We start from the raw sequence: 17,434 nt of genomic DNA, 5'->3' as shown, positions 1-17,434 counted from the left end.
CTACCGAAGACCCCTTAGCACCCAAACATGACCTGGCCCCACTCTATTGCCCCATGGTTGAAAATAGGGGCTAGGGGCCAAGACCACCCCCAAGGCCTCCGGGAAGTAACTGGAGTGTCACCCGTCGCCTTTGACTTCTTCTGTAATATCATTTTAGGAGCCGATCTGAAATGTTGGGGGTCCTTTGGGGTCGAAAGAAGGGGTCTAACCCCCTTTTCTAAAGGGGCACAACCCTGAAAAAACCCTTTTAGAGCGAGCCCTGCACTTTAAGGGCAAGTGGCTACCTTAGTAAAACATCATCCTATCCCCTTTCCAGGCTGATTTCAGGCGCGAAACTTGCCAGATCCGTAGGGCAGGGTCCACTCTTTATTACCCCACCCAGAAAATCTCTGAGGGGGCGCTTAGCACCCGGGGTGGGGGTTGAAAAAAGGCTCGAACTGGCCACCGATATGAGATGTTAGAGCCAGTCTTGGCTTAAAAAAAAAACAAACTTCAAAGTCCATCCCCAGCCCCCAAGTTGGGGATCGGGCTGCAATTTTGGGAGGGTAGGTATTCAACCATTGTCCATCGGACCAGGGTAAAAATCCAACTAAAAATCCAAGGATAAAGAAAAACATACTATTAACCCAAAAAAATGAAGTACTTTTGTACTTAGACATTATTATAGGGTAAGTTGGTTATACCCCTCAGACCATCCTCGTTCCTGGGTCCCTTGGAGCCATATTTCTAGGGGTGCTGGGCTATCCCTTCCCACAGGGTTAGCCCTTAATTTTGACCCCCTATTCAACCCCTAGTTAGTTTTATCTAATCCTTTATGGGAAATCAGAGTTTAAGGGCATTTTTCGCCTTTTTAGGGATTTTGCCATAACTTTGTCCAAAAAAAAACCCCTAGCGTCCCGGGGTTTGGGGCACGTTAAAACTTGGCGATTTCCGCAGGATCTAATACCCACGCCGTGCCCACACCTTAATTATTCTACCCACGGGACTTGATATTTTAATTAGGCGGGCAACTAGGGTTAGGTTTAAGAACACCATAATTAGGGTAAAGCTTATCTGGTATCCCTCAAAATTAGGTGTTTAGATCGACCGGTTACCCGGGCTAGTTGATCCTTGATAATTAACTCGGTATCCCTGAAAGGCAGGTCTATCATAGGGCTCGCTGGGTGGTAAATCTTATCTGGTATCCCTCAAAAGTAGGTGATTTTAAGGCCCAGGAACCCGGGCTAGTTGAGCCTCGATAATTAACTTGGTATCCTTGAAAGGCAGGTCTAGCATAGGGCTCGCAGGGAGGTCAAGCTTATCTGGTATCCCTCAAAAGTAGGTGTTTAGATCGCCCGGGAACCCGGGCTAGTTGAGCCCTATTAATGAACTTAGTATCCCTGAAAGGCAGGTCTGGGATAGGGCTCGCTGGGTGGTAAAGCTTATCTGGTATCCCTCAAAAGTAGGTGTTTAGATCGCCCGGGAACCCGGGCTAGTTGAGCCCTATTAATAAACTTGGTATCCCTGAAAGGCAGGTCTAGCATAGGGCTCGCTGGGTGGTAAAGCTTATCTGGTATCCTTCAAAAGTAGGTGACTTTAGGGCCCGGGAACCCGGGCTAGTTGAGCCTTGATAATTAACTCGGTATCCCTGAAAGGCAAGTCTAGCATAGAGCTCGCTGGATGGTAAAGCTTATCTGGTATCCCTCAAAAGTAGGTGATTTTAGGGCTCAGGAACCCGGGCTAGTTGATCCTTGATAATTAACTTGGTATCCCTGAAAGGCAGGTCTAGCATAGGTCTCGCTGGGTGGTAAAGCTTATCTGGTATCCCTCAAAAGTAGGTGTTTAGATCGCCCGGTTACCCGGGCTAGTTGAGCCTTGATAATTAACGTGGTATCCCTGAAAGGCAGGTCTAGCATAGGTCTCGCTGGGTGGTAAAGCTTATCTGGTATCCCTCAAAAGTAGGTGACTTTAAGGCCTGGTTATCCGGGCTAGTTGAGCCTTGATAATTAACTCGGTATCCCTGAAAGGCAGGTCTAGCATAGGGCTCACTGGGTGGTAAAGTTTATCTGGTATCCCTCAAAAGTAGGTGAATTTAGGGCTCAGGAACCCGGGCTAGTTGAGTCTTGATAATTAACTCGGAATCCCTGAAAGGCAGATCTAGCATAGGGCTCGCTGGGTGGTAAAGCTTATCTGGTATCCCTCAAAAGTAGGTGATTTTAGGGCCCAGGAACCCGGGCTAGTTGAGCCTTGATAATTAACTTGGTATCCTTGAAAGGCAGGTCTAGCATAGGGCTCGCAGGGTGGTCAAGCTTATCTGGTATCCCTCAAAAGTAGGTGTTTAGATCGCCCGGGAACCTGGGCTAGTTGAGCCCTATTAATGAACTTAGTATCCCTGAAAGGCAGGTCTGGGATAGGTCTCGCTGGGTGGTAAAGCTTATCTGGTATCCCTCAAAAGTAGGTGTTTAGATCGCCCGGGAACCCGGGCTAGTTGAGCCTTGATAATTAACTCGGTATCCCTGAAAGGCAGGTCTAGCATAGGGCTCACTGGGTGGTAAAGCTTATCTGGTATCCCTCAAAAGTAGGTGACTTTAGGGCCCGGGAACCCGGGCTAGTTGAGCCTTGATAATTAACTCGGTATCCCTGAAAGGCAGGTCTAGCATAGGGCTCACTGGGTGGTAAAGCTTATCTGGTATCCCTCAAAAGTAGGTGATTTTAGGGCTCAGGAACCCGGGCTAGTTGAGCCTTGATAATTAACTTGGTATCCCTGAAAGGCAGGTCTAGCATAGGTCTCGCTGGGTGGTAAAGCTTATCTGGTATCCCTCAAAAGTAGGTGTTTAGATTTCCCGGTTACCCGGGCAAGTTGAGCCTTGATAATTAACTTGGTATCCCTGAAAGGCAGGCCTAGCATAGGGCTCGCTGGGTGGTAAAGCCTATCTGGTATCCCTCAAAAGTAGGTGACTTTAGGGCCCGGTTACCCGGGCTAGTTGAGCCTTGATAATTAACTCGGTATCCCTGAAAGGCAGGTCTAGCATAGGGCTCTTTGGGTGGTAAAGCTTATCTGGTATCCCTCAAAAGTAGGTGTTTATATCGCCCTGGATCTTGAGTTAGTTTGGTCTTAATAATTAACTCGATATCCAAAAGCAGTTTTTGAGGAATGGTCTTTTTAGTGAGTTATAATGTTGAATGAAAGTTTTGAGTTGATTTTGGGTACTGAATGAGGGGGGGGGGGTAATTAAAATAATTTCTATGATTAACTTTTGATCAAAAATACCCTTCTGTACTTTCAAAAATAATTTCTAAAGATATGTTACTTTGACCACCGCTAGATATCATCAGTTTTGCTTTTAATAAGACTTCTTATTAAATATTATTTTTTTCCATGTTGCATTCGCTGTTTTATCTACTTCCTAGGGGCGAGATCGAAAGTTCAATGTCTGACAAAAAAACTAAATTCACATAGTTTTTACGCCCCCCCCCCTATCCGCCCCCACAACGACCCCCTAAACTAGATATGATGAGTGTTTAAACTATAATCGATTAACAAGTAAGAACAAACGAGTATAAATAACTCTGTATACCCTGTCTTCTGTTTATTCACAAATGAAAGTGTAGATTAAAACTATCAAATGTTCATTAAAATGTAATATCGTCATGTAGTTTTAACAGTCACTTGTCTTTCTCCTTTTCGACTAATGTGTAATCGATGTCGGATGAGAGGAACTTACAGAAGTTTTAACACCCCCCCCTCCTCCCCCTAACTATTTGAATTTAGATTTTTATCCGAAATCAATCTGTTGATCTCGCCCCTTACAGTTTTTTATATCAAATTTCTTACTGTTTTTAACATCTGAGAGAATTAGGATTTGATTAATTATGTTAATTAAATAATACTCTGTATACTTTCTATCAAATCGTATTTCTCTCCATATTGCGTTCATTGCTTTATTTATTTCTTACATTTTTAATAGTTCAGCTAATTAGGGTTTAATTAGTAATCTTAATTAGTAAAAAAAATCCCAACAATTTTCTTTGCCTTCTTTATCCTAAACACATTTCTTTACGAAATTATTCGACGTACGACTTATCTTTCTATCTATGATCAGGGGCAAGTAACTCGTGGGTCACCTGCTTTTGAGGGATACCATCTAGTTATAACCAGTATGCATACACACTCCGTTTCGAAAATTCATGATTACACAAAGTCACAGTTTATAATATAGACAATTAGATGGCGACGTAAAAACATGAAAACCCTGCAGGCTGTTGGCAAAACACTATAGTCAGACGGTGAACAGCGTAGGGAGAACCATTATGAACAATGGACGTGTGAAAGCAGTTAACAGAAATCCATGTTTAATGCAAAATCACTTTCAGAACACATGCAGTGTAATATGGTAAACGAAATCAACTCCCTGTGTGGTGTTCTAATAATACTTTCCGGCATCATTAATCCTTCAAAATTATGCATTGGAAAATAACCGTTTTGAATTTAAACGAACGAAATCATTTGGATATGCAAATTTTCAGGTGATGATTTAATGAATACTTGAAGGTTGATTTGGACACAAGTGTGGTAGGGAACTATGCTATGATTTTTAAAACTTACTTTCTTTAAACGACTTGCAAAAAACCCGCGCATTTTTTCTGCGTCGAGAATAGGATTTGAAATAGGGAAAGACCACGATGTTTATAAGGGCTAAATCTTAACTGTAAGGCGGATATTCTAAGTATTTAGTGTTTTTAAGTACCAGGTATAATAAAACTTTAATGCAATAAAAAGCCGCAAATTCTACTGTAATTTCTGTTGCATGACATATTTTGTGTGATATATGTCTAAGCGATTCAAAAATCCGATCTTGTACTTCTAAGCAAACATTAGATCTGCATGATATATGTAGGGACAAGTGCATCATTATTCGTTGCATACATTGGGTCAAATGCTGTCTGACGTGTTTCATACCGATTGTTAAGCCGTTCTTGGCACACTGATTTGACTACGGATAACTCCGTTTACCTGATCAGGATATGGGACTCACGGCTGGTGTGACCGGTCAACAGGGGATGCTTACTCCTCCTAGGCACCTGATCCCACCTCTGGTGTGTCCATGGGTCCGTGTTTGCCCAACTATCTATTTTGTATTGCTTGTGGGAGTTATGAGATTGATCACTGTTCGTTATCTTCACCTTGCATACTACACCTTGCATATTTTAATTTGATGTAGTACAAACTCCGGTTATGCGAAGAACCAAGATCGCGGCCTTCGCTTCGCTGTTGTGTTGCGAAGCAAATCTTCGCGCGGCGCACGTGATTTGTATTTATCGGTATTTGTTTACTTCTCTATGAATTAAGACTTTGTTGAGTGTAGTTTTATCATTTTGCTTTCAACGAACGAAGCTCATAAACCTAGCCCAATGGTAAAAACAATGTAACCTACATATGCATCTTGATGCAGAATATTCACGGATCTTAAAAGCTAGGTTATATCGTATAAAACAGGTCAAAATTAGCTTCATCCTTCAAATAAACTGAATTATAAACCCCGAAATCATGTAAAGTAGAAAATTCAAAATGAATAGATTAATGATAAATTGGACATTGCTTTATATTAAGGTAGCGACGGATAGCAACCACGTGATCAGTAAAAATTGTGTATTTTCACGTGAAATCATTTTCCGGAATTCCTTACTCCGTCATAGAATAGTCGAAAAACAAAAAGGGGTTCCGAAAGTGTTTTGTTGCTGTGACTGACTCGCCTAGAGAAAATATGCACATACCACATAAGTATACGTCAATATCTGTAATAATTAATGGTAGATCAAATTTTTCATCTGTGTGAAACTTTTTGCTAATCGAAATGTTAAACCAACCACCAATCCATGTACATAGATGTGCTACGTAAACAAAGTTGTTGGTTGATACATCGTAATGTCCGAATATAGCATGCTGCGAGATTAAATACTGTTTATACAGTCATTGAGAGGCTAAACAAAGTTTATTGCAAGAAGAGGAAGTTGGTGGATGCATTCAACTTGGACAACGAAATCATAGTTTCGTTTGGTGAGTGTAAAAAAAAATGCTATAAATTTGCATTCAAAAGTTCAACTCACATTTCCTCTGCTATTTCACAACGCGATTTATAATAACATCTGTAAGTTTAAACACACGACATACAGTAGATGTATTATTTTGTATGTATATATGTATTCCATGTGTGCTTAAAATATACACTGTAACTCCCACCTGTGCATGTGATTGTAAACGAACGGATGTCATGTAAATATATACCACATAAGGCACATTTGTAAACATGGGCTCTCACAACTCTTTTATTAAGAAAATATCGGTATTGAAATAACCGTTACGAAAATAACATACCTTGAACTACATGTATAAAAGTAATGAAAAACAAATATCTGTATAGACCTACTATCTAGGGGTATGAGGGAACCGGATAGCAAGTGTGTGTGTGTGGGGGGGGGGGGGGGGGGGGGGGGGCATGTGTTGAATTATAATTCCCTAAACTATAGTATACATATACTATTACTTTGAAATTTCAGTGACCTAAGAAATATATCAAACCTGAGGTTTCATGTTTCACACAAACATGTAGGTTGGCAAAACCTTTTTAAGAATAATGTAAATTAATCACAAGTCTGCATATGCCCTCTCATAGGCAATTGTATGCACTGTATGTATAAGTAAGATATGTATACTACACGTATGCCCTTCTCTTGACCCACATTTTGTAAATAAAACAGATATGATAAGTCTATGGCAGTTTATGAAAACTATACATGTCATCTCAATTTATAATTTTGAAACATCAGTATTTAAATTTTCAATGAATATGTGTTGAGACACAATTTTAAAATTCACATTGTCTCACGCAGTCTAATTACTCAATGGTACAATATAGACCTAACTGTGTAGATATCAATTATGATGATCTTTTATCTAGGCATCAGCCTGAAGACCAAGGGAGGTTAGATAGGACCAGTGCAAGTTGAAGTGGATTTCGAGTCAACAAGTATAACAGCAAGAGAGGTACTATATTTTCTTTTGATAAACATTTGTAAAGACAATTCTGAGTATATCAGATATTCATCTTTTTTGCTATATCTAAATATATGTATCTATATTTTGAACAGGTACTCCATTTACAGTGATGATGACAAATCCCCGGGACTCCCACAACTCCACAAACTTAAAAATGTTTGATCAAGTTCAAAGATTAAAGAACTACTGCAAAATTTGGGACTTGGATGAAAAACATTAATTCACTTATATGAGCTCAGAGCAGTGGATGTTGTACAAAATACTTTAAACTAAATTGTGAATTTAAGGGAAAAGAAGTACATGTACTCGTGTATTACATGTGCATGCCTTTTGAAAGACAATAATATTGCATAGATGTAAAGGAAATTTCAATGTTGATTATTCTTTCTTAGATATATTAGTAAAAAATGTGCACATGATAGAATATCAATTTTATAACTTCAATCAATGTGTTTGAATTTTCCTTGTAATTCAAAATTTAGTTGAAACATACATCATTGATACATTAATGTATATCAAATTTTTAGAAATGTTTCATAATGGAACTAATTCACCACCACCACCACCCCCACCCCACCCCCACCCCCCTTATACATACTGTGAACATAGACCTTCACCTGGGGAAAACTACAGTTAGTTAATGCAATATACATGTACATGCATTCTCAATTATCCAATAGTGAGTTTTTGGTTCGTTGTGAAACTACAAGAAATTTTAAACTTATGAAAGACACACCTATCTGTGAGGGCAAGATGACTCAGATGGACTTGCATGTAGTGATCCATGGGCAGTCCATGGGTCTCTTTCCATTGATATTAATTACTTATTGAAATATGAAATGGTTATTTAAACATATTTGGTGTATTATACTGTATAGTGATATAAATTTCTATCAAAAAATATGTATAGGTAATAGATTTGGTTCAGTTATTACAAGAAATTGTATGAAAAATAACTAAATATTTAGGCAATCATTGTGAGTGCAATAAGGTCAACTGCAATAGCACACGCTATATATCATTTTTAAATGGCTCATAGAAACTTATAGTATTGCGAGTTTGAATGCTCAATGTGGTAATTTGGGAATGCTTAATCATTTAAGGTCAATAGTTTATCTCTGCTGACTGTATCTCTTAAAATTCATTTTTAGAAGGGAGGGGGTAGGGTTACAAAATCTGACATAGTTTCAGATTAAACCTCATTTGATATATTTTTTTCTATTCAATATTTTAGATACTACTTGACTTATTGTAAAAATGAAATAAATCAGAAATTTTATGAGCAGAATTTTGTTGTTGTCAGAAAATCTATGCCTGATAATATTTGAGAAACGTCATATTTAGGGTAAATTTGGCCAATTGCCAAGTCGAATCATCCAACTGTTTTCCTTAGATGCATTTTGAATTTCTAATAAATGTTGATTTTTTATCTGTTTGTGTTTAATTTACACAACTATATATGACAAACAATATTTCTGGTGTCAATAAATTTTTTATTGGTTTCTGTGTTAATTTGCTCAATTTTGGCATTTTTTACCTTTTGGGGCTGTAAAAGAGGGGATTTCAATCTCGCTTTCATCGAAAATTAACCTGATTACTTTTGTTGATTTTTTGATATGTTGTAGGATAGAGTCAAAATGTTAAAATAAATAAAATTGAAAAAAATTCAATGAGCGGTTTTTTGGGGGCTAGCTATCAATAGCTACCTTAAACAATATGTAAACTTATTCGGTATCAATTTTGATGCACCAGATGCGCATTTGGCAAATTATGTCTCTTCAGTGATGCTCAACCGAAATGTTTGAAATCCGAAATAACAATGACGTTTTAGAGCTATTATAGGCAAAACAATGTGCCAAAAAAGTGGAGTAAAATTCGTTTAAGGATAAGAGCTATGCATGTGGGAGATAATCCTTAATTTTGAAATGAATTATACAATAATTGATTGAATTGATATTGTTTAACGTCAAGTTCGAAAACGTTTCACTCATATGGAGACGTGATCATTGCCGGTGAAGGGCTGTAAGATTTAGGCCTATGCTCAACGCTCATGGCTTTTGAGCAGGGATGAATCTGTATTGGGTCACACCGACTATGACATGGGATCTCGGTTGTTGAGGTCTCTGCCAAAAAACCGCCTCCATTTAATCGCCTATTACGAAAAGCAAAGGGTACTGAGGACCTATTCTAACCCGAATCAATACAGGGCTAAACAATACATATTTTCCCGACATGATGGGAATAAACATTTTATTTTGTTAATGTACACGTTCATTTGTAAATAAACAGCGAAAGTATACAGAGTGTTAAGTATACTTGTTAATCGATAAATCTCAACATTCGTGTATTTCATTTAGGGGGATGGGGGATCTTGGTGAAAACTGAGAATTTAGCTTTTTGTCAAGACATTGAACGTTTGATCTCACCCCTTTAAAGTCGTTAGTCAGTTGGATATATTACATTAGTTTTATATTATTATTATTTTTCATTGGGTAGAGGGTGATATGTACTTTACATTTCGTTTTGTTTGTTATTCGCTTCTGCAGTTATTCGTGTTTTAGTTTTACATGTCAAAAATGCAAGACAGACATGCATTTTGTAATTCAAACCCTCAGTTTGTTGAAAATAAATGACATGATTATTACTGTTACAGTTTTTAGCCAATCATCAAATAGATAAACAGTAAAATTAATGAAAGAGTTTATAAGTTTCTTTAAATAATAATCGAGATTATTTGAGTTTATATCAAATAGTCCGTATTAATTTTGATACACCCTGTAGGTCGGGTCTCCGTGACTTTAGCGGCTAGATGGTACAAGTTAATTTGTATGCACTACGTCACACTCGGTACTCCCTGTGATCGAACCCATTCATTACACTTTTTACAACCGAAGCACCCACCCACCCTCCCCCAATTTTAATTTGTATATACATGTTCTTTCCTTTTGGTTCTGCTGTTTCCTTCTCTTTCATAGGTTTCGCAACAGACGAAGACTCCCAACAGGTTACCTGGATAAAGTAAATGGTAAAGCCTGGACCACACCAAGTGTGACCGCATTGCCATTCGGGATGAAGTGCCTTAATAACAACTTTTTAAATGTGAAGGGGGAATTTTTAAATTGTTGATACAGTGTATTTGAGTCTAATTAATTAGACTGTCGCATGTTTAAGGGGGGGGGGGGGGGGACTGGGGAGTCGGTAATGGTATGTGATGACTGTTTCTGCTCCAAAACCTGATTGTTTCCCCCACCTGCTTCTAAAGCAGGGGGCAATTTACAGTACTAAAAGTCGTACAAGTTAAAACAAGTAAACTAATATTTGGCCCACCACCGGGGACGGTTGGGCCCACATCCACCTCACTTCAGTGAGGGGATGCTACAGTCTGATGCATGTTTGGGGCTTATGTCCATCATGATAATGTACATAACAGGTAGCACTGCAGGAGACAGGATGAGAAGGGTGGGTCTCGCTTACCTCCTTAGAACGCTGGCGTCCGTTCAGGTCTGGGCACTGAATGTTTTACTCGAGCCCCACAGTGTACCCCTTACAAGTGAAGTTAAACTGGCTCACTGGGCGACTCCCCAGTTACCCCCAAAAAAATTCACATGCGGCCGATATTGTCCATTTCAGTATATCCCGAATGTGTCATTGCTGTTATATGAATAAATTGGTAAACGTTGCTTGTGTATGTTATTCACTGCAACGAGTCATGGACTGTTATTACAGCTAGTTTTTTGGTTTCATCTATCAGGCGGATTCTTTAATTAATATGCGATATATTTAGGTTTACTTTTTTACCCCTTTCAATTTGTTTATTAATGTTGTTTAATTTTAACTTTCATTTAAATTACAAATACAATATATTGTTGATTATTGTAATTGTTTGAATTGAAAGAGAGAAAAACGTCGAGGCTAAATGTGACGTCACAATGTACGGTTTACATCGACAGGCGCTATATTCCCCCGCGTTATATGAATAGCTGGATCCTGTATTTATCCTCATGAACGGTAAAGATAACGAACAGTGATTAATTGCATAACTCCTATAAGCAATACAAAAAAGATAATTGGATAAACACGGACCGCTGGGTCAGGTGCCCAGGAGGAGTAAGCATCCTCTGTCGACGGGTAACACCCGCCGTGAGCCCTATATTCTGATCATATACCCCACCTTTAATATTTAGATAATTTTATAAAATATATCATTTCGAAAGCACCTCGCCTAGGCCATACGTTTACGAGGCGCTTAAGTCAAATCAAGCGTCGGTTACAACAAATAATATAGATGACATCAATGGAACATCAGAGATGAATTAGTGATGGGCGTTTGTAAGAACGAAACGCGAGTCCAAGAAAGGGTTGCAATTATAAAAAAAAAAGCATGGAGTTTAGAAAACATCGGTCAAGATGATTAATTATGCACCATTATCATCCGACATCAAACTGACCATGGTTCTAAATGTGTTGGTAAATAGGCCTATCTTGACCTCAGGGGTAAAGAGGGGTGTTATATGGTGATCGGGCACCAAATGCATGCTGTTTTATAAAACAACAGATAATCCAATTTATTTTTCTATATTTTATCAGAAAAGGGACTGAATAGAGCTTCTATGTATTATGTAAAATAGTAAATGACCTCGCTGAACTATTGAAGTTGATGGGATTGCATAATGATGCGTACTTTATAAACATAAATACACGAAAACAGCTAGTCTATCTTTCACATTTTTATCTACCTGTTATCACACATTTACCCCTTTATCTAGTAGATATCAACTTTCCAACCCCATGGACTAAATGAATCCGGTATACACCACATTCAACCGCACACAAAACTATTTCATCACAAATATAGAGGTGAGGAACTTTTGAACGTTTCTCGACCCTCCATGTCACAGGAAACATAAAGCTTCTCTGAATATACATGGTGGAAAACCCTTCGTCAAAATGCACATGTCCAAATTTATTTTAAAAAGAGCTTCGATCATACATGAGATTGCTATAACTGTTTGCTGCGAACATTTGCCAGAACTGTTTGCAGAAAATGTATTAAAACTCTTTGCCGCAAATTGGCTTGAACAAGATATATATCAATTTGCATGTTACAATTCTTTACCAGAATGGTATGTCGCAAACTTCCCAGAACTGTTTGCTGCAAAACTTAGTTGCCCAGCTATCTATCTGTATTGCTCATAGGAGTTATGAGATTGATCACTGTTCGTTATCTTCATCTTTCATTTGCATGACAATTATGAATATATGGGATGGAATAAATAAAATTTCATCAGTTATGAGATTGATCACTGTTCGTTATCTTCATATGGCACAGATTCGGATCTCTGACATGTTCATAAATGAAAAGCGAAGATAACGAAGAGTGATCAATCTTATAACTCCTACAATGTAAAACTTATACGGTACCAATTTTGATGCACCAGATGCGCATTTCGACAAATAATGTCTCTTCAGGGATGCTCAACCGAAATCTTTGAAATCCGAAATAACTATGACGTTTTAGAGCTAAATATAGCAAAAATAGCGTGCCAAAAAAGTGCAGTCAAATTCGTCCAAGGATAAGAGCTATGCATGAGGGAGATAATCCTTAATTTTGAAATGAATTACTAAATTTAATAACAGCAATTAAATATACATCCGTATTTTCAAGCTAGTAACGAAGTACTTAGCTACTGGGCTGTAGAGACCCTCGGGGACTAACAGTCCACCAGCAGAGGCCTTGACCCCAGGGGTCATAATGTAAAACTTATACGGTTCCAATTTTGATGCACCAGATGCGCATTTCGACAAATAATGTCTCTTCAGTGATGCTCAACCGAAATCTTTGAAATCCGAAATAACTATGACGTTTTAGAGCTAAATATAGCCAAAAATAGCGTGCCAAAAAAGTGGAGTCAAATTCGTCCAAGGATAAGAGCTATGCATGACGGAGATAATCCTTAATTTTGAAATGAATTTCTAAATTTAATAACAGCAATTAAATATACATCCGTATTTTCAAGCTCGTAACGAAGTACTTAGATACAAAATAAGGAGTTGGGCAAATGCGGATCCCTGGACACACCAACGGTGGGATCAGGTGCCTAGAGGGAGTAAATCATTGTATCGGGAACGGCCTATCAATCGATATGAAACACATTAGACAGCATTTGATCCAATTATATGTTGTATTGGCAAACTCAATCGTTATAACGACAATATAATTTGCGAAATTTTGATTTTAAACGAGACTGTTGGAACCCCTGTGTCATCAACTTATTTGTCAGTGGCCTGCTTCGATTTAAAAACTGACCACACGCAGAACAAGCTCTTAAAGATCGAATCAGTTAAGATATGCAGGTGATAGTGGGATATTGCTACACAAATATGGAAAGCTGACGAAGGAGAAGTTGAAATCATCCCGTTTGTCATACAGTTGTGTTGTTAGTATGCCGTTAATGTCTACTTTCAATAAAATAACTAAGTATGAAGCAGAAGTTGACGGCCCTGTGGTGTCTTAATTCGAGTTCACTGAGATATAATGAATCAACATATGAATGAAAATTATTATAGTTAATAACTAATTAATCGTCGATATATCTAAATGTGGAGTTGAAGGTCATAACAAGATATTTTTTTTTCTTCTCATATAGAAGTTTTTGAATAAATTGCTATATATGCATATAAAATCACATAATTTCAAAATCAAACGTTCTAATATGTAAATTTTTCATTTACAAATGATATTTTATGAATTGTAATCTGTTAAAGTCAATATTCATTTTTTGTTATATTTCACAACGAACTGTTTGTAGGTGCGTAATGTTAACGTTTCGAATGTAGTTCGGGTTGAGGTATACAAAACAGAATACTTTGGAAGTCCGCTAGGATGAAATATATGATAAAAGGAATACCCCGTGGTTTGTTGTTGGATTTTATTATTATCCAACGATAAAGTTTAGAACATCACATATATAAGCACATTTTCGGGTGCTACTGTTTAAATAAAATTAACATGTTTATATTCATGAAATGATTATTTTACAGGGAACTCTAAATGAAACCATGACTTAATTTCTTTCGTGTTTAAACATATATGAAGTGTATGGGATAGGTATGTAGATCACTTCCGATGCATATTAAATTTGATAGACTTATCAATAATGGGTATTTGTTGTTGATCACATCTGATGAATATTATTTAATCCTATTTGCAATATTTCGAAAGTTGGCATATTTAAATGTACAAATGGTTCTCAAGTAAGGTACATGCATTATCTTCATCTAATATGATTTCAAATTGCCATCATCATCTACATATTGAATAGATGTCTCATTGATTCGACACTTGAGAGCATGTTTTGTGTATGGTTACCATACTATTGGTAAATAAGGTAACACCACAACGGATTAAATAGTCTCAGTTTAAGTAACTTCCGCAAATATCATGGTTGTTAGAATGATCATATGTTCAAATACAACCTGGTAATAGTTTGAATGCAAGGTGAAGATAACGAACAGTGATCAATCTCATAACTCCTACAAGCAATACAAAATAGATAGTTGGGGAAACACGGACCCTGGACACACCAGAGGTGGGATCGGGTACCTAGGAGGAGTAAGCATCCCCTGTTGACCGGTCACATCCGCTGTGAGTCCTATATCCTGTTTAACGCGTTTAACAACAGTTGTTAGATACTCTTTACATACTAATTTCAAGTACGCATTGCTCAGTTTTACCTGGTAAGGATGTAGGATTCATAGTGAGTGCCACCAGTTAAAAGGGGATCATCCCTCCCTATAGACAGTGATCTCACAGTTTCCAGGTGACATATTCTCAATTTCGCATTCTTTCCACTATATATAAGATTGAGCACTGTTTGTTATCTACAGTTATGTTTGTCACTTTAGGCCTATTTACAAACATCGATGTAAGGTAAGGTAATTTGTTCGAGTGAACTAATTGTTTTATTTTTGTTTGATAGCATTGAAAACTTTAGATATCATATTTTAGCTCATATAAGCTGCAAGTAAGGTTATTTAAAATATGAAAAACAATTACAGGTCGAGAAAACATAAAAGTTTCCTGAAATAGTTATGGATCCACGTTTATTGAAACCATAGCCCCCAGAGGTAGGGATAAAAAAGAATCATCATTTTCACTTTTAGATTGAGATAGCTATGAACATATTTAAAAGTAGTCTTAATCTTTTAAAATCGTATTAACAATTATAAGAGGGTCCTGAATAGTTATGTTAATTTGCAAACATCCCCAGGTTGTGAAGATTTAAGTTTATTTAAAGCATGACCAATACGGCTAGAGTGGGGCTAGAATAGATAATCAAACGCTTTTTTTATAGATAGACAATGTCAACATCTGAGCAGTGAACAGACAGCTCATATAATCCTACATCCAATTATAGTGCAACCAAGTCAAAAAGAGATAAAACTAGTCGGTGCTTTTATTCTTACATGTAAGCTTTAAAACCTTGATTAAACATTTGAATTCAATGGTATGGATATGGACAGGTTAACACTTTAGCAAAGATGATGGATGTCAATAAATACATGTTCTTTATTTTTCAATGCTTAATCTAAATTCAGAAAAGAAAATTATATCATTGCGTCATGTACTTATCCAATAATTTTAATGTTGGAACAGTGTAAAATACCTTCAAGTATTAATCATTTTAATACATGTATGTTACATTAATACATGTAATTACGCCAAAAATTAGCTAAAACCTAAAAGCGGATTGCTAAGTAGTTTACCCCATGCAGCATTGTCTGTCCTGTAATAAATGGTAATGTGACGAATACTGCGAATGCCCTCTAGGTCCACTCTCCATATGGCTGTCTGTTTATGACTTTCCGATAGGACACACTGTCCTCCGGGGCCAAAGTCAGTTTTGAGTCCATCTACAGCATTACTTGCATGAAATCTGCCGTCACCTGGTATATATTGATGAAGTTGCCATGCAGGTTTTTCGAGGGCAATGTTCTCTGTAAAAATAAAACAAATCTGCATCTACACCATCTCCTCATGGCTATGCTACAGTAACGTACATTTATAGAGAACACGCTTATGATAAATTCACTCTTAACATTGAACTGATTTTCATTTTCTGTATTTTTGAAATATATTACAAACTTATCGGATACAATGAATTATGTTGACAGAGAATCAAAATTGTTCGCCCCCGGCACCTTGCAATTGATGTTGATTCTTTTTGTATTCTTAATTTTGATAGAAGATGACATTCATTCATATCTTTTAAAGGATAAAAACATTTTATCATCAATTAAATGATAGTAATAATAGTTCTGTTGAAGTAAAATTGTTATAAAGATATTGAATTTCTTGTAAAAAATACAAACACTTTAACTAAGACACCTACATATAAATGCTTATATGCTGTATTTGCGCATCAGTACTCAAAATGAAATCACTGACGTTCACAAGAAGTGCAGGTCGTGAGGATGATATATCAGTGCGATTTGTATACCCTTATTTATTACAGTAGTAGACCCTAAATGTGAAAGGCACACAGAAAATGTTTTCCTACCGAAATGGGCTCCAAAGAAAGGACAGCACAGAGTCGTCCACTTCTACTTCATACTTAGATATTTTATTGAAAGTAGACATTACCGGCAAACTGACAACTCAACTGTATGACAAACGGGATCATTTCAGCTTCTCTACCGTCAACTTCCCATATTTATGTAGCAATATTCCATTATCACTTGCATATGGTGTTTATATATCTCAACTGATTCGATATGCAAGAGCTTGTTCTGGATATAGTCAGTTTTTAAATCGAGGTAGGCTACTGACAAACAAGTTGATGGTAGAGGGGTTTCAACAGTCTCGATTGAAGTCAGGATTTCGCAAATTCTATGGTCGTTATAACGATCTAGTTCGTCAAATCAACCTCGTATTGGGTCAAATGCTGTCTGACGTGTTTTATACCGATTGTTAAGCCGTTCTTGGCACACTGATTTTGACTGCGGATAACTCCGTTCACCTGATCAGGATATAGGGGTCACAGGGGATGTGACCGGTCAACAGGGCATGCTTACTCCGCATAGCCACCTGATCCCTCCTCTGGTGTTTCCAGGGGTCCGTTTTTGCCAAATTATTTATTTTTTATTGCTTATATGAGTTATGAGATTGATCATTCTTCGTTATTTTCACGTTGCATAGTTCAGTATAATAGCTATCAACAAGTAGCATTTGATATGTTTACCATTAAAACATCCTGTTTTAGCAATAATTCATTTTAGGACACAGTAATCGAGGTTACGAGGGAGAATTTGGAATTTAAAGGCAAAAATAATTATACAAAATTGTAGTTGTATTTCTTTGTAGGTAGACGCAGATAGTTGGTTAATGTTCGAATTGAA

General features: G+C 37.3%; 1 protein-coding gene across 1 annotated transcript in view; it reads right to left on the bottom strand.

Moving 5' to 3' along the window:
- Positions 1 to 17,434, bottom strand: part of LOC125661666 (multiple epidermal growth factor-like domains protein 11) — a 77,884-nt gene that overhangs the window by 47,668 nt on the left and 12,782 nt on the right. Inside the window, exon 2 of the mRNA XM_056146138.1 lies at positions 15,803 to 16,033. Coding sequence (XP_056002113.1) covers positions 15,803 to 16,033 — 231 coding nt within the window. The remainder of the gene's footprint in view (positions 1 to 15,802; positions 16,034 to 17,434) is intronic.

The sequence above is a fragment of the Ostrea edulis genome, chromosome 8 (assembly GCF_947568905.1).
Source record: "Ostrea edulis chromosome 8, xbOstEdul1.1, whole genome shotgun sequence".
Taxonomy (NCBI): Eukaryota; Metazoa; Mollusca; class Bivalvia; order Ostreida; family Ostreidae; genus Ostrea; species Ostrea edulis.
Note: the sequence above shows the minus strand (reverse complement) of the source record. Positions and strands in the feature narration are given on the sequence as shown.